The sequence below is a fragment of the Panicum hallii genome, chromosome 7 (assembly GCF_002211085.1).
Source record: "Panicum hallii strain FIL2 chromosome 7, PHallii_v3.1, whole genome shotgun sequence".
Classification (NCBI taxonomy): domain Eukaryota; kingdom Viridiplantae; phylum Streptophyta; class Magnoliopsida; order Poales; family Poaceae; genus Panicum; species Panicum hallii.
This window is the reverse complement of record NC_038048.1, coordinates 40,750,395-40,773,321: the sequence shown is the minus strand read 5'-3', so window position 1 is coordinate 40,773,321 and position 22,927 is coordinate 40,750,395. Positions and strand designations below refer to the sequence as shown.

Sequence of the window (22,927 nt, the reverse complement as noted above, 5' to 3'; positions counted from 1 at the left end):
CGGCATTCTGTTTCTGTTGCTGTGTGTGGGTCAGATGGTCCGCATTTGGTTTTTTCCGTTGCCTGATCTAATGGGTCAGTGTTTGAGAGTACGTGTTTGAAAAGGAAGAAAAATTTGGGACGTGTGGAAGTTACTACAGTATTGCCTTTTTCTTCTCAACCTCATAGCATACGTGATACTGTAACCGCAAAAATTGAATTGAAAAAAATGTGCTTTCTTGTCCTACTGTAATACGCAAAGCCACCTTGCCGATGTAGTGCAACCCAAACCAATCCCTAATTCTTATTTAAAATTTTTGAAAGTTCTCAATACCCCCCCCCCCCCCCTGACATTTTGAATCTAAATACCTAAATACTAAGAAAATTCTCTGTTGACAGCAATCTATGCTTCACAGTAGTATATATTTTGTATATCGAAGTCCTAGATAGGAAGGTAGAGTAGGCACGGATCCTTCACAAAAGGCAAAATTTATATGAAAAAAAGATTGGACTCATTCCATAAGTAAACGATTGAATGGGAAAGTCTGAAGCAGCTGAGTCAAATGTTTGACAGAATGGCAGTAGATGCCTCTCTGGTTAGCATATTTTGTGGGTTCACAAATTCAGTCTGGAAACTTTGACAAAATATCAATAACTCTTTTTTTCCGTGAAACAATAATGGCTTCACTTTTAATACCTAGAAGCTGAAACGTAGTGCTGATTTTCAGTAACACCATTTTCCTATGACCAAGGCGTTCTTGTGCTGACATCTGAGCAGACCGTCCATTGGTCTACTGAATTTTCATCAACAAACAGCATAACAGTAAATAAACTTGATATTATTTTCAGGGCAAAGCTTCAACAGACCGAGGGGAAAAAAAGAAACATGAAAAAGTAATTTTAGTCTCAGTCATCAGTAGCAATACCGATACGGTTGTAGCTGGTAGCAACAAATTGAAGAGTATGGTACTTTTTTCATGCACAACAGCTAGATACCAATAGTACAATATTAGCTTCACAAAAGTGATGACGAAACAGAAAAAAAAAAAGAATTACAAACCTGCAGAAGCAGACCACCAAATAATCAGTTCTCTGCAATGGGAAAGGCGGACCCAATCTTGTTCTTCCCCAACCGGTAGCACTTGATGTTCACAGTGTACGGACCGATATCGACACGGTTATCTTCCCCTCCAACAAAGAAGCACAATGTGTAGAGTGCAACCTCAAACTCAGGACTGACACCAATCAACGTGCTGGATACTGATTTCAGCACACCGTGCCACTCAAATTGAACAGTCAGCAGCTGTGTCTCTGAATCAGGCTGCAAGGACCAGGGTATAACATTTTAGCTAACAGTATTCGCATGCAACAGCATTGCATCATTTTTTTTTGCTGGCAAAGAGAGTGCATCAATTTTAACAATATACCCACCGATTCACCGCGACGTCTTGGGAATATATAACCTTGGTAGTCCACATTTCCCTTGGCTTCTTCTAGGTAAAACTGCAAATTAGTCATGGAATACCCGTTACAAGTACGTTCGAATAAGAAAACAAGGGCTTATGATACATTACAAGAACTTGCCTGAATCCAGTTATGGAAGCCTGAGACCTCATTCTCTCCTTGTCCCCGTCCTTTGATCTCACCAACAAACACATGCTCGAAGGCAGAAGAGCAGTTAGTGTTGCCACCTCTTCCATACAAATCAAACCATAGGGATGCCAGCATTCTCTTGAAGTCCTCATAGTCCTGAGATACTTCCCCCTTCTGCACTAAGTAGCGGTGTAAATACTTAATTGGTGCTGTTCTGGCAATCTCTTCAATGAATGCTACTTCTTCGTGCTTATCCTGCTGGGTAACAACTTCCTTGTAACCCTGGTGTGGGTTGTAGTTATCAAGAAGTGCACAAAAACGAGAGTAGGTGGGCTTTCGTAACACATCATCACCTAGCCAGCAGAACAAGTTTTCGGATGCCATATCACCCTTCTGATAAACTTTCTTTCCCTCACCACAGTCGATTCTGTAGTCCTTACCAGGAACTAAGCGGCTCATATCGAGCTCCCATAGTCTGCTGCATGCTTTCGATAAGCTATTCAGCTCCTCCCTGGTAGGCTCCACATTGACTCCTTGGTGATCGACATCCTCAGAGTATTGTTGTTCTGACGGTGGCTTTCTGTATCCATTCCATGCTTCAGACTGCATTATGCAATGATGGGAATTCAGAGTTCAGATAGAACAAGGAAGACAGAACATGCTATTATCACCATCAGATGTTTCTAATGCAACTAGAATTTCAATTGTTTATGTGGGCATAAAAATGACAGTCTTACAAGAATTAAATGGGGCGTAGCTGTGTAACAACACCATGGTTTGCTCAGATCTTTCACCAACAAGAAAGCTCAAAATGGTGTGCTACAGGTTGAGGCATTTCACAGTAATGATCCACTTACAGAAAATTTTAGCAATTATCTATGCTCAGTTCATATTCTAATTACAATCACGTTATAAAACTAATCAATAACTGACGACCAAAGAGGGAACAGTTGGCAAGTAGCATTTTTAACAGGTCACATTCTGCAACACTCAACTGACTTTTTTTATTCAGTGGCTCAGTGCATCAATAACTGGACAAAGGACCATATCTGTAAATGTCGGTTCTTGGTTGTCAGTCGGTATATAGAGACACAAGGACCTAAAAAAACAAAAGCAATAGCTTCAACATATTCACAGCTATTTATGATGAAGAAGCAAAATAAAGAAATAGAAATCAGACCTGCTGTGGTCTTCCATGGTTCTTTTTCTCACCGACGGTCTGCCAACCTCCATCATTTATCCTCTCTCCTTCCTAAAATATTCCAAATCGTAAGCTCAACAAAACACTCTAAGAAGCAACCATCGTTTGGGATTCTAATTCTTATGAATTGCCAGTTCTGATGGTATCTTTAACCAAAACGGGTAGAACAAGCTATGCATGGGCAAAGCTCTAAAAGATAACCAAGAAAGCTGTTGTGCTATTGCAATTTTGTTCTATGGAAGATTTCCAAAAGCAAATAAAAACCTTGCATCTTATGTTAGTGCATTCTCCACCCTATCAGCTCAATAGTGCATCGGAGAACCATTCATTCAACAGAACATAAACATACCACACTGTTCCTGTGACTAAAACACAAACCCAAAATTTACAATATGTGGACATCGGTTGTAAGTACGATTAACAAGTTATAATGAAAGACGAGCAGGTGAATTGCCCAATCCTTGTTAGGAAAGTAAAATGAGGCAAAAAGAAAAATCAAACCTGCTGCTGCCTCCCGTATCCTTGTGACTGCTGCTGTTGCTGCGGCCGCCCGCTGCTGCCATCCCTCCTGTCGTCTCCATCGTACTGCAAAAATTGTCAAATAGAACCCAGAGCAGCTCTATCAGCACGCTGCAATCCAACGAAGAAACCAAAAACACAAACTCAAGTTTGCACAAAGGACCCTAAATCCAGGCAACCTGGTTCTGCCGTCCTCCGTGGTGCTGCTGGTTCCGGCCGCCGACCCTCTCCCAACCCTCGTCATCCCTCCTCTCATGCCTCTTGTCCTAAATGCGATAATAAAATCAATGTGGAGAACATAATTAAACCCAGAGAATCACCGATCGCCCACCGACACCAAAACAGCAGCGCTCGGGCACAAACCCGCCCAGCATTCCGATGGTCCCGGCGCTCGTCGTCCGGCCCGCCGCCCTTGTGCTCGGAGACGACCTGCGGCACAGCCCAACCACAGCAAGCTCAGACCGGACGACGCCAACCATTCTTCATTATTCGTAAATGCCAGCAGCGAGCTGCGCGCACCTCGGCCCACGTGGACCGCGACCGCTCGTCGCGGTCCTCCTCCCCGTCGGCGTCCGGGTCGGCGCGCTGGGGCGCCCCCCTCCTCGGCGCCTCGTCGTTGTCGTCGCCGCCGCCGTGGCCCCGGTCCCGCACGGCGTCCTCGACGGCGTCGATCGCCACGTGGACCAACCCCTTGATGAGACCCTCCATGGCTTGCCCGAGGAGCGCGAACGGTGGAGCGGGGAGATGCGGAGAGCCGGAGACGGATCCGACTGGCAGGCCTGCTGGGGATTGGGATCTGGGACGGGGAAGGAGGCAGGCGTGATTGGTTGGTGGACTCCACTAATCGAGTGGCTTGGGCTGCGACGCGCACGGGATCATCCCGTCCGTGATGATTCGCCGGATTGGATTGATCCCGCGATTAATAACTCGCAGAGACTTTTGCACAGGTGGGTGGTCGTGGCGGGTGGATGCGATCGCGGGAGGAGGTTCCCGCTAATTGCCCGCTGCCGACGGGCAGCTCGGGACGTTGGTTGGCTGAACCTGAACGGCTGCCTTTCGCTGACTTGGACAGCTGCGGCGATCAGAGGCCGGCAGCGCCGCCGGCTGATGAGGCAGGCTGGGCCCTGGCTCAAGTGAACGGACCGAATCAGACCGAGAAGGTGGACTTCAATGTCCGGCCATTTCAGCCCACGTAGCCTTGTACTGTGTGGTTTGGTTTGTGGGTGTGGCCCAGAGGTTCCTAAGCCTATCAGTTGTTCCTGCGATCACAAACTTGTGAGGTTCTTGCTAAAGAACAGAAATTCTATGTAGTAGCGCGCTGAAAACACCCACTGGTCTGGTTTCAGACGATTTTCAACATCAGAGGCTTGTATAAAATATAAGATCTGGATGATATACTGCTGGTGGATCAAGTATTCACGCAGGCCCAAGATAACTTGGGAAGAGGAACATCGTTTACAGCGGAAATTTTTACGCCGTAGACAAAGTTTTTTCCGAAAAAGGATAACCCTGCTTTTATAGAAAGCAAAAAGTCTGATACAAGAACTGGGGATGCCAGTTTTCCAGAAAGCCAAAACAAGAAACACACCGCAACCACCCCTACCAACAGAACACCACAACGGACTCACCACCACAGGTTTACCAAACTAACACCAAAACAGAAGCTCCTATCCTAAAAGAACTCGAGGTCTTCCTCCCTAGCAGCTCGACCATGCTTCATGAAGTCATTTGACCAGGCTCGAACCGAAGCCACCAAGCGCTCCAACCGCTCCTGGTCAGCAGCACGCAAACGCTTTCCCCATCTCTGCAAACAAGCAAAAAATTTGAACAACATTTCAACCGGCTCCCGCAGAAAGACACCCTGAATCGCCCCGTTTGTTTCGAACATTCCACAACACCCAAAAGACGATGACGTAAAGGAACAGCGAGCTGAAAACCCAGGCCCCGTTTAGATCGCTTCCAAATTCCAAATTTTTACACTCTCTCTCCATCACATCAATTTTGGGACACATGCATGGAGCAGTAAATGTATGTAAAAAAAATAACTAATTGCACAGTTTAATTGTACATCACGAGACGAATCTTTTAAGCCTAGTTACTCCATAATTAGATAAAATTTGTCAAATACAAACGAAAGTGCTACATTAGCAAAAAGTTCCAACTGTTATAGAAACTTGCGATCTAAACAAGGCCCCACGTTAGCTCCTCCAAAAGGAATGCAACTTTCCAGGAACAGCTAAAAGCCGTAAACAAAGTTTGTCCATTGTCTATCATATCATATGCCTACAACTCAACAGACTGCTCAAATCAGTCAACGCTTTACTTAGCGAAGGCTACGCTCTGAATCTGGATCCAGGAGATGGCCTTAGCTTGCTTCCTGAAATCTGATGGACTGATGTCTGATGGTCATCCTTTTTCTTCCCCATTCCTGTCTGCCTTCAGTTCGTTACTCAAATAAGCAACCGGAAACACACAATCACCTGGCCACATGGCTTTAGCGTGTCTGCATGTGCACAATACAAGGTAAGCATCTGACTTTCTTATTTGAAAGCAAGCACCTGACTTCCTCGGTCAAAAACAAGCATTTTACTTCCAACGATGACGGGCACACCCACATCTGCCATCTGATAGCGTGGCGTGGCGTGTCGGTCTGTCGGATGAGCCAGGTGAACCCGCGTTGGCTCCGCCGGCTGCCGTACTGCATGCCAATAAGCTGCGCAACGTGATACAGTAGGTTCGCCGCGCGACGCGGCCGGCACCCTGTCACCTTGAGGTGTCCAAAATCCACTGACTGCTATTTGATTGCTCTGACATTACACACATTTTGCGCTTCAAATTGCGTGCCGAATTGATGAGGGCGGCTAGCAGACAATCCATGGCAAACAATCGAAGCATTCGCTAGCAGCAGGGTCTTGTTTAGATGCTCTCCAAATTATAAATGTTATAAACCGGAGTACTGTAGCGCTTTCGTTTGTATTTGACAAATTTTATCTAATCATAGACTAAATAAGCTCAAAAGATTCGTCTCGTGATGTACAATTAAACTGTGCAATTAGTTATTTTTTTATATACATTTACTGTTCCATGCATGTGTCCCAAAATTGATGTGATAGAGAGGGAGTGTAAAAAAAGTTGAAATTTGGAGGGGATCTAAACAAACCCCAGGTGCGAGTTTTATACTACACGAAACAACTAGTGGCACGAGATTTTAGATCGGAGACCGCCAGTGGAGTGTGGTCGTGTGGAGCAGCCAAAATCATTGGTTGGGGAAAACAGAGCAGTATGGCACCACATGAGTTCTGCGAACGGACGCCTCATCACACAAGTCCAGAACCGCAGATGCCTTATGCGAGCGTGACACTACGACGACCCGCACAAGTCTAACGCCAGCGCCATCTTATCGGCAACCGAATTTGGCCGAGCATCTCGCGCGCCCTCCACACCATGTGAACCCGATGCGAGTTCGCCCGAGAGCGAGAGGAACAGCCAAGGCCACTTTCGCTGCGCGCCGAGGACCAGTCCCCGTCGCCGGCTCGCCGCCGTCGCCGTCGCCACACGCCCAACCAAAATTACAAAGAAAAAAAGTCAGGAGCAGCGCCCGCCGCGAGGCCCGTCCGTCCACGTCCCCCCGCTGGGAAAGAAAGATAGCGCGCGGGCACGCACGCGTCGCTGACCGACCCCGCCACTCGCCTCACCTGCCGTTCTCACTCGCCCACCCGCTCGCCGGCGCGCGTCCCCCACACTACGGTTGTACTGCGGCGCTGGAGCCTCCGCGCCTTTTGTACTTCGCGCCCCGCGCGCGTCCGCACCGGCACCCGGGCCCGGACACGAAATTACGACGCGAGCCCCCGCGCACTACAGCGACGCTGCCGCTGCCGCTGCCGCTATATAACTGACCGGGCCTGCCGTTCCGCCCTCTCGTCTCGCGGGGGCTCGTGGCAAGCAGCCAGCAGGGGGAGCTCGGCGTCCGTGCCCGGCGTCGGTCAGGCGCCGCCGCTGTTTCGGGAAAGCCATCCAGGTGAGGCCTTCCCGTTCCTCTGCGTTGCGTCCGTGGTTACGCGTTCCCCTGTCTGATATCCATCCAGAATCCGTTGCTTCGTTTGCCCCCGGCATTTCCGTCGTCCTGTATGGTTCTCTTGATTTCCAGCGTCGTTTCGGGGGAGTTCCGCTTCCAAATTTGATCATATTCTTGTATCTGTTTATACACGATACTATATACTAGTATATAATCCTTTTTTTTGAGAAAAGACCATACGTTTCTTGTGAAGAATTTGGTGCTGCGGCTCCGTTCCTCTGATCGGATACGTTCGTCAGAGTTTGACCATACGTTCCTCATCCTTCCTGATCTTTTATTTGATTTGTTGGGAATTTGGGGGTTCGTGACAAACTTGCCATAAAAAAATCCAAATGGTTTAACAATTCGAGCCCATCCAAGATCCATCCAACCACTCGACTTTTGCGGCTGTCCAAGTCCAATGCACGAGCACATGGGACGATGCCATACTGGCATCCTGCTGGTTCGCGTGACCAAATGAACTCACGGCTGCGCCTCCACGCTGCAGCACCCGCCCCCGCCTCGGAGCTCGAGCTGCTGGTCCCCAGGGTCGCCGCCGCAGCCGCCATGGAGCAGCAGCGCAGCGCGCCGCCACCGGGCGCGCACGAGATCGAGAAGACGCCCTCCGGCCGCGCCGCGCCGGACATGGAGTCGGAGCCCGCGGCGGCGCGCGCGGCGGAGCGCGTCCCGCCGTGGCGCGAGCAGATCACCCCGCGCGGCATGGTGGCCGCGCTTCTCATGGGCTTCGTCTTCACGGTCATACAGATGAAGATCAGCCTCAGCACGGGGCTCAACCCCACGATGAACGTCTCCGCCGCGCTGCTCGCCTTCCTCGCGCTCCGCGGCTGGACGCGCGCCCTCGACCGCCTCGGCATTGCCTCCCGCCCCTTCACCCGCCAGGAGAACACCGTCGTCCAGACATGCGTCGTCGCCTGCTACAGCATCGCATACGGCGGCAAGTCACTCCCCACCACCGTTGTGGCCTTTGCCGTTCAGACCCATCTGACCGTGAGCGTCTGGCTCGCTGAATCTGCAGGTGGGTTCGGGTCCTTCTTGCTGGGCCTGAACAAGAGGACGTACGAGCAGTCCGGGGTGAGCTCGCCGGGCAACGCGCCGGGAAGCTACAAGGAGCCCGCCATCGGCTGGATGATGGGATTCCTCCTCTCCGTCAGCTTCGTGGGGCTCCTCACCTTGCTTCCAATCAGAAAGGTACTACTACTAGGTGCCAGGCACCCGTGGTCCTCTTCTCTCTCTGATATTCCATGTCCTACACTCCTGCCGTCCTATCTTTGAGCGTTTACTATTTTGAGTCGCGTTTTCTGAATTTTCCGTGGTTGCTGTTGCTATCAGAACTTCTGGATTTTTTTTTTTGCATCCGAGCAGTATTCACTGACCACAATCAGTTCGACTGTTCATCGTTTAACAGTCTTAGGGAGGGAATCTTGGGTCTTTCCTCTTGTTCTCACCTTTCTAAGATCGAGCTCGAAAATTATTATTTTTCAGGTGCTCGTGATCGATTATAAACTAACTTATCCAAGTGGGACTGCTACTGCGGTTCTCATAAACGGGTTCCACACACCTCAAGGAGACAAGAATGCAAAGTAAGCTCTTTTATTTCAGTCATGCTGACGAAATCTTTTCGCTGAACTTTACCGACACCATGTAATGGAAAACCTGAACTATTTACTTTCACCCTCTTGTCAGAAAGCAGGTCCGTGGATTCCTCAAGTACTTCGGGATCAGCTTCCTTTGGAGCTTCTTCCAATGGTTCTACACCGCCGGAGACGCCTGCGGATTCGCCCAGTTCCCTACTTTTGGGCTCAAAGCTTGGAAGCAAACGTAATCATCTTATCTTTTCCAAAAAAAAATGTATCTTTGTCGTTACTAATCTAGTGTCAATTGTGCAAAAAAACATTACTATTGCTATTTTGAATCGTCAGGTTTTTCTTCGACTTTAGTCCGACGTATGTTGGCGCCGGGATGATTTGCTCACACCTTGTCAACCTCTCATTGCTCTTTGGCGCAATCCTTTCCTGGGGCGTAATGTGGCCACTCATCAGCAAGCAGAAGGGCAACTGGTACTCTGCCAAGGCGTCTGAGAGTAGCATGACGAGCATCTACGGTTACAAGGTACTATGCTCATGGATTCACCTGTTCTTGTTTAGACTAGTTCTTGGCCTCTGGCACGATGGCTTCCATTCTTACCCTGACCTGCTCCCTGCTCAGGCCTTCCTCTGCATTGCTCTGCTGGTCGGAGACGGGCTCTACAACTTCGTCAAAGTCATGGTAATCTCTGTCAAGAACATACGCGAGAGATCACATCGCAAGAGCCTGAACAGAGGTGAAGAAAGCAGCGGAAACATCTGTTTACCTCACAGAAATGGTATTACCATTTCGCCCTGGCCAATGCTGACTGGCTGGAGCTTGTTGCAGTGGCGGACGCGGACACCATGGCGCTGGACGACCTGCAGCGCGACGAGGTGTTCAACAAGGACAACATCCCGACCTGGCTGGCCTACACGGGGTACGCCCTGCTCAGCGTCATCGCGGTGATCATCATCCCGATCATGTTCCGACAGGTGAGGTGGTACTACGTGGTCGTGGCCTACCTGCTGGCGCCGGTGCTGGGGTTCTGCAACGCCTACGGCACGGGCCTGACGGACATGAACATGGGGTACAACTACGGCAAGATCGCGCTGTTCATCCTGGCGGCGTGGGCGGGCAAGGACAACGGCGTGGTGGCCGGCCTGGTGGTGTGCGGCGTGGTGAAGCAGCTCGTGCTCATCTCCGCCGACCTGATGCACGACTTCAAGACGGGCCACCTGACGCTGACGTCGCCGCGGTCGATGCTGGTCGGGCAGGCCGTGGGCACGCTGATGGGGTGCATCCTGGCGCCGCTCACCTTCATGCTCTTCTACAAGGCGTTCGACGTGGGGAACCCGGACGGGTACTGGAAGGCCCCCTACGCGCTCATCTACCGCAACATGGCGGTCCTCGGCGTGGAGGGGTTCTCGGCGCTGCCCAGGCACTGCCTGCAGCTGTGCGCGGGGTTCTTCGCGTTCGCGGTGGCGGCGAACCTGGCGCGGGACCTCCTGCCGCGGCGGCTCGCGCGGTTCATGCCGCTGCCGATGGCCATGGCCGTGCCGTTCCTGGTAGGCGCCAGCTTCGCCATCGACATGTGCGTGGGGAGCCTCGTGGTGTTCGTGTGGCACAGGCTCGATAGCAAGAAGGCCGTGCTGCTGGTCCCGGCCGTCGCCTCCGGGCTCATCTGCGGCGACGGGATCTGGACGTTCCCGTCGTCGCTGCTCGCGCTGGCCAAGGTCAAGCCGCCCATCTGCATGAAGTTCACGCCGGGAAGCTAGAGAGTACTAGGAACGACGATCTAGTAGACACCTAGTTTATCCAAGGACAATGACTATAGCCAATACATACATACAGATAGAGAGGTGGTTTCAAGTAAGGAAGACCTCGATCTCTTTGGGGAAATTCCAGATAAAATCCCAAAAAAAATCCGGCGTGCTCTTCTGTTCATATGAGCCGGATCGTGCACCGTGTAAAATTCAGCTAAAATGGAAATTCAGTTAAAATGGAAATTCGAAGGACGACAGGAAGAACCGCCTGTTGTCAGTACAGTGAACACCATCGTGTTTCAAACTTTCAATAGCACTAATTGTAAGAAGACATGATTTCCACCTTTTCAGCAGATTCCACTCCGATCTTGCACCGGAATGGAGGCGGCAGCGCGGTGCTATCTTTCCTCTCCGAAGAGAAATCCCGGCACGGAATTTCCGCGCTCCGCGCATGCCAGTGCCCGCCTAACCCGTCGGCATCAGCGATCCCCCCGTCCACCGCCGGGGTTCGCTTCGCTCAAGTTGCCCGGCGATTCCTCAGTTGCCACCACAGGCTTCGGGGTCCGGCACCGCCGCCTTTATCCCCCCTGGGTGCCTCACCGTCACTACCAAGAGGTTCCAAGCAGGCGCAAGACCACACCGGCAATCTGACGCAGTGAACTGATACCCGTCGACGAAGCTGTGCCCTTTTGCTTTTTCTAAAAGGCCGGCTGCCTGCCGTGAGCTATCTCGCCAGTTCCGCTTTCAGCGGCAGTAGCCGTGTCCGAGCTTGGCTCGTACTGATTCGATTCGGTGGCGGGTAGCCTCTGATGAGTGATGAGCTCCGGATCAACAGGCTGCAAGAATATTTGGCAGTGTCTCGGTGAAAGTGCTCGCAAAGTTTTCAACGCAGCTCATAGTTCGCGCCACCACCCTCGTGTTGCCGGTGTCGTGGGTGTAGCTGTCGTGCTGCACTGCATTCGGACGCGGCCGGAACGGATAGGCATGCATGCTGGACGATTTGGAAGGATTGGGAAGCCGTTTGCATCATATATATTGCACTGTATATATATATATATATATATATATATTGTGATAAGGAATATACGTAACACGCCATGTGCTCGAGCTCCACTTTCGCGGCGCCGGCGACTGGCACCTACAGTCGAAGCAGGTTCGATCATCCTTTTTGGCGGGGGAATCGGTAACTCTGGCCACCAGTTGTTTGTGGAACCTTATACCGATACGAATCGTAGACTCATATTTTAAAGTCTGTATTTCAATCTACGCGAGATAATGTCGTTCTAAAAGAATCTACACGAGATACACTAGAAAAATAGTATATCCTAAAAATTCTGCTCTGTTTGGATCTCCCCAACTAATGATTAGCTAGCTAATTGATAATGTCGGAGGATTTCTCCAGCCGGGTGGCGGAAAGCACTCGCCTAATCCTAGTTAAGGATGGGTTTGGAAGAGACTTAGGAGTGCTCGATCGGCGAACAGATGAACGCTGAAAGGCCACAGAGATTTAGAGTGGTTCGGGCCGCCGAAGCGTAACACCCTACGTCCACTTTGGTGTTGTTTTGCTTGAAGACTGGATGAAGCTTAGCATACAGCTTGTGCTTATGCAGCCTGAAACTTAGAACGTCTAGCGTGAGTGTTTTTGATCCCGTGTTCTAGCGAGTGCATTCTCCCTTTTATAGTCCAAGGGGGATGCTTACACTGAGCGGGACCCCGACATGTGGGTCCGGCCAACAGGAGCTTGTTCTACGAGAGATATGGAGGTCATCTCCTCGAGCTCCTCTCTGTAGTCCTCTCGATCGGGGAGTTGATGTGCGTATCCATAGTCGGGATACGGCCGTGTACAGCCTTGTCTTGTACAGTGTTCGGTGTCAGCGTTGCCCAACAGTGAAGCCGTGCTGTCACTGTTGGGATCGAACCTCCAGTCAGGGGGCGAGCCAGCGCTGACTCGTGCCATGCGCACTGTTACATCGCAAGCCTTAGCACGCCTATTACAGACCATCATCACACGCGCAGCGCCGTGACGGGACTGCACACAGTCCGCGCACTGTGCGCGGTGATACGACGCGCCGCTTTCAGATCAGGCGGGCTTACCGTGGTGTCAGCTTACCTGCCCCGTGTGTCAGTGGCAGGCCGCACCTTTTGACCTTGGCGCGCCCAGCTCACCTACCGCATTGAATGCTGGTAGGTGGAGAGGCGACCCGTAAGGGGCCTCCGGCCGCAGGCACGCGGCGGGGTCAGCCCCGCTCCTCCCGCCGGGCAGCACATGGCGGCTCCGGACCCCTTCCCGGGGGAAAGAGGGGTCCGGGGCCCCCGTGGCCGGCCGGAGCGGGCTGACCTGTGATGGTCTGGCCATCACACGTGGCGGTCCCGGACCTCCCAGGGGATGCCGGGTCCGCAGGGATTACCCGAGAGCTCTCCCGCCCACGTGGGTGTGCAAAGGCCCCGGACCTCACGGAGCACGGGGAGGGTCCGGAGACCGTGGTCCCAGCAGTCAGGCCCGGAGGCCGTATGCCACGTGGCCCAGAGGCGAGGGGGAGCGTGGATTATGAGAAGTCCCAGGGCCTGGACACCCTAGCAGGAGGTACCCCTATCTGTATGTACCGACAGAGGCCCCCGGGCCCACCTCGGGAGAGGGATGAACCCGCAGGTGGGGCCAAATCCCAACATCGCGCCGGGTGTACAGCTCGTTCCCGCCAGGCGAGGGCACGGATGTCCTTTCGCCCGTAGCGGGAACCCCGAGGGACCCGTCCTCCGCGCGCATCGGGCGCGTCAGACGGTTCAGATTTTTGTCTCATTCGAACCCGCCGCGCGGCTCGGGCGGTTCAGATTCCGCCCTTCCCACGATCCTCCAGCGCCCACGCCAATGACTGGTGGACCCGAGCCCACCGGTCATTGAGTGTGAGGGTAGGGGAAGGCGGCGCTGGCGACCGCTCGGCTTCCCCTCGGTCGCCGCGGGACACAAAGGGAGGAGCAGTCTTTTGCATAAAAGGTATGCGCCGAAGGGAACGGCTACCTTTTCGCTCTCGCCAACAACAGACGCCGTAGCGCCCCTTCGTCTCCGCATCCTTTTCCGCGATCAGCTTCCTTGCGCCCGGCACCTCTCTCTACCTTGCTCCTTCGCGATCCACCCCAACAATTTCCATGGCTTCACTTCCTTTCCCGCGCCGCTTCCAGACCCAGGATCAGCTGGACGCGGTGCGACGCCTTCTAGGGTGGACTGCGCCGGCGAATGTCGGGAAGGTCAAGGCCGGCGAGGTCCCCCTCCGCGAGCTTGCCGCGGGGGAGTTCGTCCTCTTCAACTCGTACATTATGTGCGGGTTGGTTCCTCCGATCTCCTCCTTCTTCCTCCTGCTCCTGGAGGAGTTCGGCCTCCAACTTCATCATCTCACCCCCTACTCCGTTCTCCTCGCGGCGGTCTTCGCCCATTTCATGGAGATGTTCGTGGGGGTGCGCCCCTGCACCACCATCTTCAAGCACTTCTACTCCCTGGTCGGGACCGGGAAGAAGCGCGGCGAGATCGGCGCTTACTACTTCCAACTCCGGCACGGGATGTCGAGCGCCTACATCGCCGCCTTCTCCAGCTCCAAGTGGGAGGACTGGCGTGAAGGCTGGGTCATTGCGGTGACGGACCCCACGACCGCCTAGAACTGCCGGAAGGGGGCCCCCAGAGCGACCGGAGCACCTGGAAGGCCAGGCCGTCAATTCCGGCAGAGCTCGACCCAGTCCTGAACCGGATCAAGAAGCTGGCAAGGAGCGGCCTGACTTCTATGATGGTGCTGGGCGACTTCCTGAAGCGACGAATCGCCCCCCTGCAGCATCGGTCCCGGATGGCCTACGTGTACACGGGGCTAAACGACTGCTGCAGGATCGCGCGGGGGCCCGGCGGCGACTTCACCCGGGCGGAGCTGGAGGCGGCGATCCGGGCGATGACCGGCGAGGCGTTCGTTCCAGAGTCCCTGGTCCTCCCGAGCGGGGTGAAGGCCCTGTGCGAGGACCAGGCTCTGCGGTCAACGGTCCTGGCGTCGATGCCGACCCTGGACGAGGGCGGCCTGGCGGTCCGGCAACTGGGGGGGGACCCCAACCGCGGGCTCCAGATCCCTGGCGCCACACCGGACCGCCAGCAACGCCCCAGCGGAGGTGCCGGGGAGCCGGAACCCAGAGGTCCGGCCCCCGGCGGGAAGGGAAAAGAAAAAGCGCCGGTGCCAGAGCACCGGCAGAAAGACTGTGCGGGTGCTGCCCCGGCCCAAAGGAGCGGCGAGGCTCAGGCGGCGGCACCCGAGCGGCGCAGCCAAGCCGAAGGGAGCAAGTCCCGGAGGCTCCAGCGAGGCGACGGCTCCTTGGTGGGGGAGCCGGCGCCCAAGCGCCAGAAAACCACGGGAGTGGAGGAGCAGAGCGGTGCTGTTCCTCCTCTCCCACAGCACCGGCCTCCACCGGGACGACAGACTCCACCGCCACCACCGCCAGGGCCGCGCCCAGCGACACCACCGCCGCCGCCCGAGAACAGACCTCCGTCCCCAACGCCGCCGCCAGGGTCCTCGGCAGGGAGGAAGGTCCCCCCGGCCGCCCGGGGCAGATGGGAGTGGTACGACTTCCCGTAAGTGGTCTTATCAAGGTTTTTCATTTTCTTCCTCAGCTTCTAGTGCTTAACCAAACAGGTGGTACGGCAGGCCGCAACCTTCAGATGCTCCAACTGGGGGACCCGGCCCCCAGCCAGCGCCGGAGTCCTCGGCAACGGCCCAGCAGGGCCTCCGCCAGGAGCAGCCCCTGAAGCCTCCGGTCCCAGTGGTCCGGAGCTGGAGGCTACCATGCTGCCATGTCCAGAAGCCGCCCCCCAGGAGGAGGCGATCAGGCCCACTGCGACGGCAGATGCCCCGGCCACAGCGCCGGGCGCCGAGGTCGGGCCTTCCCCAGCCGAACCGGCAGCTGAGGGAGTCGCTGCTACGGCGGAGGCTGCTAGGCCAGAGGCAGCGGCGACGGCGGCACCGGAGGCAGCGGAGGTGGCGGCTCCGGAGGCAGCAGAGGCTGCGGCTCCGGAGGCCGCCGAAGTCGCCAGTAGCGCCGCCCCACCAGCGGAGGAGGAGGAACCGGAGGTGGTGCTGGGGAGGCCTCTCCTCCCGAGCACAGCGGAGGTCCCACTCCCCCGGCTCATAGCCAAATGCCAACAAGCTCAACTTGAGCTAGAGGCTGGCATGCGACGGGAGTGGGAGAAGCTGGAGGCGGAGCGCCAGCGGCTCTCCGACTGGGAGGTCCGCCTGGGGGACCGCATCAACACTGTCTCCGCCCGCTACGCCGAAGAGCGCGCCAAGCTCGCACAGGGACGCGAGCTCCTGCGGGAGGAGCTGGAGCAGGCGCGCTATCGAGAGGCAGCAGCGCTCGAGCGGGAGAAAGCAGCCAACCGGCGGGAAAAGGAGGCCCTCGAGGCGCAAATCGTCGCGGAGAGGCTGAAGGAGGCGGCGACGGCCAGGGAGCGGGCCGCCCGGGAGCTGGCGGAGGCGGCGAGGGAGGCGTTTACAACGGCCGAGGCGCAACAGGCCTCCCTTGCAGAACAGGTGGCGGCGGCAGCGAAGAAAGAAGAAGAGCTGGCCGCCCGAGAGGCAGAGGAGGTGGCCCGGCTGCAGGAGCTCCAGAAGCGGGAAGAGGCCGTAAAGAAGGAGCTGGCAGCCGGGTACCAGAGGCTCCAGGAGCGCGAGGCAGCGCTCCAGGAGAGGGAGGCCAAGGTGGAGGGGCTCCTGGCAGAGCAGCACGCCGGCGCCAACCGATTGACAAGATGGGTTGGCACGGTGAACCCTCTGCTAGAGGCGCTCGGGGCCAACCCCATCTGGGTGCCGGAGGCCCCTTCACCTTACGGCGCCGCACTCCAGCTGCTGGACTCCACCGCCAGGCGGCTACAAGATGCGGAGGCCGGCCTACAGGAGCTCCTGGAGGCAGAAGGACGAGCAGTTGCCCGGGCGATGGCGGAGTACATCCTCACCAGCTTCCGGAGCCATGATCCTGCCGTCCAGCTGACTCCCGTCCTGGTCGGGCCCCTCCAGGCAACGGTAGCCGCTGCGCGGGAAGGAGTCCAGGAGGCAGTGGACCTGGTCGCGGCCCGCCTCCGGCGACGTCCCGAACCTGCAGAGAGTGGGAGTGCCTCCGGACCACCAGAGCAGTAGTGCTAGTACCTTTTTGTTATTTCTTTTGTAATATAATTTTTGTTATTGTAAAATGACTTCGTAATGCTGTGCATATTATCAGTGATGCATTTAAACATTTCGTGCGTCTACTTTTTTGAAAAACTTAGCTGTTTTCGAGTACACCGAGGTCCCCTGGCCCCCTGGGAGGTAGTCGCAATAAGTCGGGACTAGCTGCCATAGAACCGAGGTCCTGCACATAACTTATGATCGACGTTTAGTAGACATCCCCACAGGTTCTCGGTCTGGCCAGCAGAGGCCTCTTAAGTTGCGAAGCGAGTCAGAGCTCTAGGACCCATGTTTAAGGGCTAAAAGGGGTCCCGGTCCCCTGGTACATGGTTCAAGGTGCAACGGCGCTTACCCTAGGAGGGCAGGGCGTGTAGGTTTAGGGTGCGGAACCAGGCTAAGCGGCTACACAGCCCTGGACCCTAGCAAAGGGCGAGCGCGTTTCCCTGGAGCCAGTTAACAGGGGTCCGGTTCCTTTTTTCCTTTGAGACAGAGGTCCGGGGCTGGGACGGAGCCACGCAACTTAAGAAGCCGCCATGACACAGACGCGGAAAACGTGTGAGGGGTTAGTGTAATTCAAGAAGCGAAAAGATGTAGACTTGTATAGACTTCAAGAACACATTCGAGAACAAACTTTCCCTTAATGAATTGGTACAGAAGAGTTGTGCGATGTACGCCAGGGGCCGGGTTTACGAGGGCGGACCTCCACCGCCCTGGTCCGCACGTTAATACTACCAATTACAAGGGAAAAATTCTTCCTCAATCGGGTACTAGGGATAGAACTTACGGAGGTGTTCAATGTTCCACGGATTGGGTAGTTGCATTCCATCCTCCGCTGCCAAACGAACAGATCCGGGACGGCACACCTTTGTAACCTTGAAGGGCCCCTCCCAGCTGGGGGAGAGTTTGTGCATACCCTCTCGGTTCAGGATCCGCCTTAGGACTAGGTCCCCGACCCGGAGCTCCCTGTAACGCACAAACCGTTGGTGGTAGCGCCGGATCGCTTGGTTGTACCGTGCGTTTCGGACTGCTGCTCGCCATCTGCGTTCGTCGACGAGGTCCACATCCTGGCGACGCTCCTGTTCCTGCATTTCCTCATCAAAAGACCGGACTCGCAGAGAGCCCATGGTGATCTCCGGGGGAAGGCACGCCTCGGCCCCGTAAACCAAGAAGAAAGGGGTTTCCCCTGTTGCCCGGCTAGGTGTGGTCCGGTTCCCCCATAACACACTTGGGAGTTCTTCAATCCACCTTACGCCATGCTTCTCAAGGTCACAGTAGGTCCGGATCTTGAGCCCTCTGAGGATCTCAGCGTTGGCCCGCTCAACCTGGCCATTACTTCTGGGGTGCGCCACTAAGGCGAAACAGAGCTGAATGCCCATATCCTCACAGTACTCCTGGAAGTACTGGCTCGTGAACTGGGTCCCATTGTCTGTGATGACGCGGTTCGGGACCCCGAACCGGCACACAATTGACCTGAGAAAAGCAGTTGCTGACGCCTTGGTGATATTGACCACTGGGGTTGCCTCCGGCCACTTAGTGAATTTGTTAATGGCAACATAGAGGTACCGGTACCCGCCAACGGCCCTAGGGAAAGGTCCCAAGATATCCAACCCCCACACCGCAAAGGGCCAAGAGGGAGGAATCATCTGCAGAGCCTGAGCTGGAGTGTGTATTTGCTTTGCGTGGAACTGACACGCTTTGCAGGACCTTACCAACTCAGCTGCATCCTGGAGTGCTGTCGGCCAGTAAAAGCCATGCCGGAAAGCTTTTCCAACCAGCGTGCGGGATGAAGAATGACTTCCGCACTCACCTCCATGGATCTCCGCAAGCAAGTCGCGGCCCTCTTCCTGGGTGATGCACCGCATGAGGACGCCGTTGGCGCCACGGCGATAGAGATCCCCTTCTACCACCGTGTAACGCTTAGCCATCCGGACAATGCGCTCAGCGGATGCTTGATCTTCAGGAAGGTAATTATCTTTCAGGTAGTCCCGGACCTTAGAGATCCATGCATCGGGACCTTCCTGAGGAGCTGGGCGTGGCTCCCTGAGGTCTCCGGGTCCCTCAAGGGAGCACACGACCCTTGGCGGGCACCACGGATGGAGCGCCGCCGGGACCGCCAGCTTCGAGGTGCTAGTCCGACCCCCTTCGCCCAGGTCGGCAGGCTGGGCGGAAGGCTTCAGCAGACGTCTTTGGAAGACGCCCTCCGGCACGGGTGCCTGGGTCGATGCGCTCGCGGAGAGTGCATCAGCTGCTGTGTTGCCTTCGCGTGGAACATGTTGCAGTTCCAGCACATCGAAGTCCTTCTCCAGCCTCTTCACATAAATGAGGTAAGCTGCGAGCTGGGGGTTGTTGCAGCAACACTCCCCCCGGACCTGTCTGATGATGAGTTGGGAGTCCCCTTTGACCAGGAGCGCTCGGACCCCCAGGGACAGAGCCGCCGTAAGTCCGAAGATTAAGGCCTCATACTCCGCCATGTTGTTGGTGGCCTCAAAATCAAGGTGCACCATGTACTTTAGCTGCTCGCCACGTGGGTCGATGAGGACCACACCAGCCCCGGCCCTCTTGCTGCGGGCGGACCCGTCAAAGAAGAGGGTCCAGTGAGGCCTGGTGAAGACCGGAGCCCTGTCCTCCGGACGCGGGGGGTCCGTCCCTTGGTCCGGACCCCCGGAGGCGCTCGGTGCCGGCGTCCATTCCGCGATGAAGTCAGCCAGGATCTGGCTCTTGACGGCGTGACGCGGCTGGAAGTCGAGCTGGAACCCCGCGAGCTCTGCAGCCCACTTGGCAATGTTGCCTGTGGCGTTGGAGTTGTGGAGGATGGCCCTCAATGGATAGGCGGTCACCACCACAATCCTGTGGGCCTGAAAGTAGTGGCGGAGCTTCCTGGACGCAACAAGTATAGCATAAAGGAGCTTATGTGTTTCAGGATACCTGGCCTTTGTCTCATGAAGGACCTCACTGACGTAGTAGACCGGCCTCTGGACGGTCCTGACTCTGCCAGGTGGACTGGATCCTTCAATTTGGGCTGGGGACCCTTCGGCCCCCAAGCTGCTCAGTGCTTCTCCGGGTCGGAGCCCGGCCGGACCCTCCGAAGCAGAGCCGGTTGCTGGAGTGTAGGAGGCCGGACCTCCTTCTCCCGCAGGGGGGTCCACAGGGGCCCCCTGCGAGAGAAACTCGGACCTCTCGGTGACCAGCACCATGCTGATCACTTCGGTTGTTGCTGCAAGATAAAGAAACAGTGTCTCACCTGGATCCGGAGCGACCAGGACCGGTAAGGAGGTAAGGTACTGCTTCATCTCTTGGAAGGCACGTTGTGCCTCTTCAGTCCATACAAACGGGCCGGACCCCCTCATCAACTTGAAGAAGGGAAGCGCCCTCTCCGCCAGCCTCGAAATGAAACGGCTGAGGGCTGCAAGGGACCCCGCCAACCTCTGTACATCTTTGAGGCGTGTAGGAGGCCTCATTGCCTCGATCGCCCGGACCTTATCCGGGTTGGCCTCGATCCCCCGGTGGGAGACCAGGAAACCAAGGAGCCTTCCCGCCGATACGCCGAAGACGCACTTCTCGGGGTTAAGCTTGGTGGAAGTTGCCCGTAACTTGTCGAAGACTTGAGCTAAGTTTTCTAAGAGGGAATTCGACTCTCTAGTCTTGACAACGATGTCATCAACATACACCTCGACTATATCTCTAACCAAATCACCTAGAGTGATGTTCATCGCTCGAGCAAAGGTGGGTAGAGCATTAAGCAACCCATAAGGCATCACTATATAACAATAAAGACCATCCACTGTTACAAAAGCTGTATGCTTCCTATCATCACTAGCCATCTTGATCTGATGAAAACCAGAATAGGCATCTATGAAGGACAGCAAATCACACCCGGAGGTGGAGTCCACAATCTGATCTATACGCGGGAGTGGATAAGGGTCTTTTGGACATGCCTTGTTAAGATTGGTGTAGTCGATGCACATCCGAAGCTTCCCGTTGGCCTTTGGGACTACAACCGGGTTGGCCAACCATACAGGATGGTAGACCTCCTCGATGAAGCCAGCCTGCAGCAGCTTGCGGACCTCTTCACGGATGAAGTTTTGCCGCTCGATGGACTGCTTGCGTGGCTTCTGCCGGACCGGCCTGGCGTCAGGGTGGATCCTCAGATGATGCTCAATCACCTCCCTAGGGATCCCGGGCATCTGTGACGGTTCCCAAGCGAACACGTCAACATTTGCCCGGAGGAAGGCGATGAGCGCGCTTTCCTATTTCTCTCCCAGGTTACCACCGATGCGGGTGGTCTGGGAGGTCTCCGCTCCGACCTGGACGGTCTTCACGGGTAGATCGTCCGTGTCAGACGGACGGACCTTCGGTGCTTTGGCCAGGGCCTTGGCTCGTGAGGTCGAGGGGTCGGACCCCTGGGTGCCAGCTGCAGGGGCAAGCCCCGTAGCCAGCGCATGGAGCTTTTCGACCGCTACAACAGCAGCGGCCCGATCGCTTTGGACGGTGAGGACGCCCGCCGGTGAGGGCATCTTTAGGACCAGGTACCCGTAGTGGGCAACGGCCATGAACCGGTACAGGGCCGGTCTGCCGATGATAGCGTTGAAGGGGAGGTTAACTTCCGCGACCTCGAACTGCACGTTCTCGGTACGGAAATTGTCCTCCGTCCCGAATGTAATCGGTAAGGTGATGGTCCCTACCGGGTACACGGGATCGGGGCCCACTCCTGAGAATGGGCGTGATGGAGCCAGCTTGGACTCCGGGATCTGCAGGTGCTTGAACGCCGCATAGCTGATGACGTTGAGGCCGGCGCCTCCGTCAATCAGCACATGGTGAAGGCGTACATTGGCGATGGTGGGTGCCGTGATGAGTGGCAGCACCCCTGCACCCGCCATGTTCTCTGGGCAGTCGGATGGCCCAAAGGAGATGGTGATGCCCTTCCACCGCTGGTGGGGCGCCGCCCTCGGCACAACTGGTTTCACCGAGAGGACCTCCCGGCGAAGGGCCTTCACGTCCCGTCGGGAGACGAGCTCCGAACTGCCACCGTACATAACATACAGCTTTTTGCGGCGCTCATCCCCGCCGGACTCGGAATCGGACTGCTGGAACAGTCCCTTGAGGTCTTTATTGGGGGTTTGTACCCCAACTCCCTCTCAGTCGCAGCTGCGTCGGCATCAGAGGCTTTCTCCTTGCCGGACCACCGCGGAGGGGAGGAGCCTTCCTTGGAGGCTTGGTCACGCCTCTTGCTGAGGCGTTCCGCGAGCTTCTGGATCTCGCGGCACTCAGCGGCGCTGTGGCGAGCCCCAGGATGAACAGGGCACGACCCGGGGTCGGTGCGCTGCTGTCGTGGGCGCTTGCCGCGGGAGTTCTGGCCCCCGGTCTTTGCAGCCGCAACGGCCGGACCCCCGACCCGCGACTTGTCGAAGCCACGGTTCTTTTTGTTCTTCTTCTTGCCGCTGCCAGGGGCAGCGACACTGGGCCCACTCGTTTGAGCAGGTCCTACCTGAGTTGCAGAGTGCCACGCACGGCCTTCTGCAGCTCGGGCGCACTTGTCCGCCAGAGCGAACAGGGTGGTGACGGCTTCCACCTGGTGGGTCGCCAGCTTCTCTAGCATCTTCTCGTCTCGGACCCCCTGTCGGAAAGCCGTGATAATAGATGCATCGGAGATACGTGGGATGGTTCCACGTACCTTAGTGAAGCGGGAGATGAAGGCCCGGAGGGTTTCCCCGGGTTGTTGCCTCACGGCGTGGAGGTGGGCCTCCACGCCATGCTGCTGATACGCACTGGCGAAGTTCGCAGTGAACTGTGCGCAGAGTTCTCCCCAGGAGTGGATGGATCCCGGGGTAAGGTTCATGAGCCAGGTCCGGGCCGGCCCGGTCAAGGCTACATGAAAGTAACTTGCCATAACGGCTTCGTTACCCCCAGCCGCCGTGATGGCGGTGATGTAGACCTGCAGGAACTCCGACGGGTTGGAAGTCCCGTCATATTTTTCCGGCAGGTGAGGCCGAAACTTGGACGGCCAGGCGACTGCTCGGAGGTGGCCTGCGAGCGCTGCGCAGCCCACGCCC

General features: G+C 55.8%; 2 protein-coding genes across 9 annotated transcripts; one reads left to right on the top strand and one right to left on the bottom strand.

Moving 5' to 3' along the window:
- Nucleotides 1-473: 473 nt before the first annotated feature.
- On the bottom strand, nt 474-4,302 carry LOC112901176 (poly(U)-specific endoribonuclease-B-like). 6 transcript variants are annotated; one of them, XM_025970026.1, is made up of 9 exons: nt 3,811-4,301; nt 3,655-3,720; nt 3,468-3,557; nt 3,274-3,357; nt 2,752-2,823; nt 1,563-2,174; nt 1,410-1,481; nt 1,039-1,299; nt 474-772 (listed from the first exon to the last, which is right to left on the bottom strand). In XM_025970026.1, exons 1-8 carry the CDS (start codon nt 3,997-3,999, stop codon nt 1,063-1,065), a joined length of 1,422 nt encoding a protein of 473 aa, XP_025825811.1. In that variant the 5' UTR covers nt 4,000-4,301; the 3' UTR covers nt 474-772; nt 1,039-1,062. The 6 variants fall into 6 exon arrangements, with proteins under 6 accessions (XP_025825811.1, XP_025825812.1, XP_025825814.1 ...); XM_025970027.1 differs by having other exon boundaries at nt 474-769; XM_025970029.1 differs by lacking the exon at nt 474-772 and having other exon boundaries at nt 854-1,299; nt 1,563-1,924; nt 2,012-2,174; nt 3,811-4,302.
- Nucleotides 4,303-7,170: 2,868 nt separating this feature from the next.
- On the top strand, nt 7,171-10,984 carry LOC112899636 (probable metal-nicotianamine transporter YSL16). Of its 3 annotated transcripts, XM_025968183.1 has the most exons (9): nt 7,219-7,309; nt 7,395-7,400; nt 7,854-8,300; nt 8,382-8,554; nt 8,849-8,946; nt 9,050-9,184; nt 9,286-9,475; nt 9,572-9,686; nt 9,779-10,984. In XM_025968183.1, the coding sequence occupies exons 3-9, from the start codon at nt 7,913-7,915 to the stop codon at nt 10,705-10,707; spliced, it is 2,028 nt and encodes a 675-aa protein (XP_025823968.1). In that variant the 5' UTR covers nt 7,219-7,309; nt 7,395-7,400; nt 7,854-7,912; the 3' UTR covers nt 10,708-10,984. The 3 variants fall into 3 exon arrangements, with proteins under 3 accessions (XP_025823967.1, XP_025823966.1, XP_025823968.1); XM_025968182.1 differs by lacking the exon at nt 7,395-7,400 and having other exon boundaries at nt 7,171-7,309; XM_025968181.1 differs by having other exon boundaries at nt 7,214-8,300.
- The last annotated feature ends 11,943 nt before the right edge of the window (nt 10,985-22,927 follow it).